This window comes from Sceloporus occidentalis, unplaced genomic scaffold, assembly GCF_023333645.1.
Source record: "Sceloporus occidentalis isolate IW3139 unplaced genomic scaffold, rSceOcc1.0.p SCAF_386, whole genome shotgun sequence".
Lineage (NCBI taxonomy): Eukaryota > Metazoa > Chordata > Lepidosauria > Squamata > Phrynosomatidae > Sceloporus > Sceloporus occidentalis.
The window spans coordinates 121,622-124,956 of NW_028317366.1; the positions used below are offsets into that span (position 1 = coordinate 121,622).

General features: G+C 46.6%; 1 protein-coding gene across 1 annotated transcript; it reads right to left on the minus strand.

The window, feature by feature from the left end:
- Positions 1-359: 359 nt before the first annotated feature.
- Positions 360-3,087, minus strand: LOC149273304 (tubulin alpha-8 chain-like). Its single transcript, XM_089506476.1, has 5 exons — positions 3,066-3,087; positions 2,188-2,418; positions 1,744-1,892; positions 840-1,520; positions 360-653 (listed from the first exon to the last, which is right to left on the minus strand). The coding sequence occupies exons 2-5, from the start codon at positions 2,303-2,305 to the stop codon at positions 360-362; spliced, it is 1,242 nt and encodes a 413-aa protein (XP_089362602.1). The 5' UTR covers positions 2,306-2,418; positions 3,066-3,087.
- Between the last annotated feature and the right edge of the window lie 248 nt (positions 3,088-3,335).

Here is a 3,335-nt window from a genome sequence, read left to right on the forward strand (position 1 = left end):
TATATATAAATCTATTCAACAAGTGAAGCGTTATTTTATTTAATCTGGGCTAAAAAAGAAAGAAGGGGCTTCAGGGAGAGGGCTCTGGCAACAACAAGGCTATCCTGGCACTTTAAGGTTAACCAGATGACCTATGGGCACTGGTTCGGCGGATCGAGTGAGTGTGTTTGGTTCTGAAGGTTCCGACGGCCAGCAGCCCACCCGGCATTCGCCCGTTGAGCCAGGTGGCCAGTCTGGTGGTACGTGGAGATCGAGGTCTTGTGAAGAGACCTCCTATGAAGAAAGATTGTCCCCTGTTGAGATTTTTGGGAGTATTTTATTTAAGATTAGTCTCCACGACTAGCCTGGAGTCTCCCCACTCAATATTCTTCCGCTCCGTTCTCTTCCTCAAAGGAGTCCATTCCCACCTCCTCGTAGTCTTTCTCCAGTGCTGCCAGGTCTTCTCGAGCCTCGGTGAACTCCCCTTCCTCCATGCCCTCGCCCACGTACCAGTGCACGAAGGCGCGTTTCGCGTACATCAGATCGAACTTATGGTCCAGCCTGGACCAGGCCTCCGCGATGGCGGTTGTATTACTGAGCATGCAGACGGCACGCTGGACTTTTGCCAGGTTCCCTCCGGGCACCGCGGTCGGGGGCTGGTAATTAATGCCAACCTAGGAACAGGTAGGTAAAAGAGACAAGGTAAAAGAGATGGCTGTTCTTCAATGCTCAGAAACAAAACTAATAATTCTCCAAAGACCGTCCAATAAATGGTTAGTTACCTCAATAAACCAGAGGCTATACAGACGGGTTGGAGCCGTGGTACCTTACCGACAGTCATATATACGTTTACTCCTTACCTTGAACCCAGTAGGGCACCAGTCAACAAACTGGATACTCCTCTTTGTCTTGATGTTGGCTATAGCCACGTTGACATCTTTGGGAACGACGTCTCCCCTATATAGCATGCAGCAGGCCATGTATTTCCCGTGCCGTGGATCACATTTGACCATCTGATTGGATGGCTCAAAGCAGGCGTTGGTAATTTCTGCCACAGAAAGCTGCTCGTGATGTGCCTTCTCGGCCGAGATTATGGGTGCGTAGGTGACCAGCGGGAAGTGGATGCGCGGGTAAGGGACCAAGTTGGTCTGAAACTCCGTTAGGTCTACGTTGAGAGCACCATCAAAACGCAGCGAGGCTGTGATGGAAGACACTATCTGGCCGATGAGCCTATTAAGATCTATATAATTTGGACGCTCAATGTCGAGGTTTCTCCGGCAAATGTCATAAATGGCCTCGTTATCCACCATAAAAGCACAGTCGGAGTGTTCCAGCGTAGTGTGTGTTGTTAGGATAGAGTTGTACGGCTCCACCACCGCCGTGGAAATCTGTGGTGCGGGGTAAATAGCAAATTCCAGCTTGGACTTCTTGCCGTAGTCCAAGGAGAGTCGTTCCATGAGAAGGGAGGTAAACCCAGAGCCCGTGCCACCTCCAAAGCTGTGGAAAATAAGAAATCCTTGCAGTCCTGAGCAGGCATCACTCTAAAAATATGGGGAGAAAAACAAAGTGATAAAAAATTAGCTTTCCAAGAATGAATTAAATGTACTAAATGGGCAGAGACCATATTATTGTATCAGTATTCTAAATTGGAACGCTGTGAAGCCAGCGAGAACGCAAGAATTGGGGAGATTCCATCACCTATTGGCTGCAGGCATTGGTCAATCCAAAACCTGACATCATTAAACGGATAAAGCTAACACATACCAACTTGCGAATACGATCCAGTACCAGGTCAATAATTTCTTTGCCAATAGTATAGTGACCGCGGGCGTAGTTGTTAGCGGCGTCTTCTTTGCCCGTAATGAGTTGGTCTGGATGATATAGTTGGCGGTAGGTTCCACTGCGGATTTCATCTGGTTGAAGAGAGTTTGGGTAAAGACGACTCAAAGAAAGAGATTTTTAAAAAATTGACATTTCCATTAACGCAAAACCCAGTAAGAAAGTTATGAAACCACTGATACCCTCATACTATGCATAAGGGGGACGCAATATGTTAACGATTTTGCCGCAATGGTTATGGTGCACAGTATAAAGCGTAACGCGCATCTTAGAATGAATGGCGCAGAACTGTTGGGAATGAGTGGACGTTTGGACTGAGTACTGACTGGCAACCTGGGATACAAAGATCACGGGAAAATGCCAACTTACCCACTACAGATGTCTCCAGGTCCACCATGACCGCCCGGGGCACGTGTTTGCCGTTACCCGTCTCACTGAAGAAAGTGGCGAACGAGTCGTCGGTGCAGCCTGGTCCTGCCTTCTCCATCAATACGCCGTCTGGCTGGATACCATGCTCCAAGCAGAAGAGCTCCCAACAGGCATTTCCAATCTGTACACCGGCTTGGCCCACGTGAATGGAGATGCACTCTCTCTGCGTGCGGCAAAAAGTGTTACACAATCCAGATATATGGTATATATGTATATATATATATATATATATATATATATATACATCTAATAGATCTTTGGATGAAGTGCAATCCCACCGGCCACTTAAATAATCCAAAATGTGCACAATATAAAGGCTGTTTCTGTGACCGTAAAGGAGATTTTAACTCTTTATGACAGTAGAGTCGCTAAAGGGGGCTACTGGGGCTGAAGCCCCGGATCTCAACTTCTCCCTCTAACTGGCCCAAAATAAAGGGAGAAATCAGAGAGATGGGGAGAAAGAGAGCAATAACAAGAAAGGAACATTGATCAAAGAGAGGGGGAGAGAAAAAAAAAAAAGACAAGAGAAAAGGAGAAAAGGCAGAGATAAAAAGAAAGGGGGAAGTGAGAGGAGGAGAGATAAAGTAGAGGGGTGGGGAGAAAATGAGTGGAAGGAAGAGATAAAGAGGAGAGATCACGAGATAGGGAAGAAAATATGAGAAAGGGGAGAGAAACAGCGTGTTTGTGTTTTGAAAGCGGTTGTATGTAAGAACATGCTAGTGTGTGCATGCAAAGGCAAGTGTACATGTGTGTGTATATATTTATACGTGTGTGTGTATGTATATATATTTATATGTGTGTGTGTGTGTCTATTTATGTGTGCCGTGTGTGCAGCAACCACTCCCAAAGAAGACTCCAGTGCTATCAAATCTGCTTTGGGCTCTAGCCCCAGATCTTTTGGAGACCCTGGGCCGCACTTCAACCTACCCATCAAGACTTATTTCCCTTACAAACCCATTCCCCACAAGAACTAATGCACCTAGTTTAACGGGGGCCACCATTAATTATGCATCGTGGCGGGTCAACCACATGGAGTATCTAGATTGTAAGCTTCCCTCTAGATTGTAAGCTTGCGAGCAGGGCTCTCT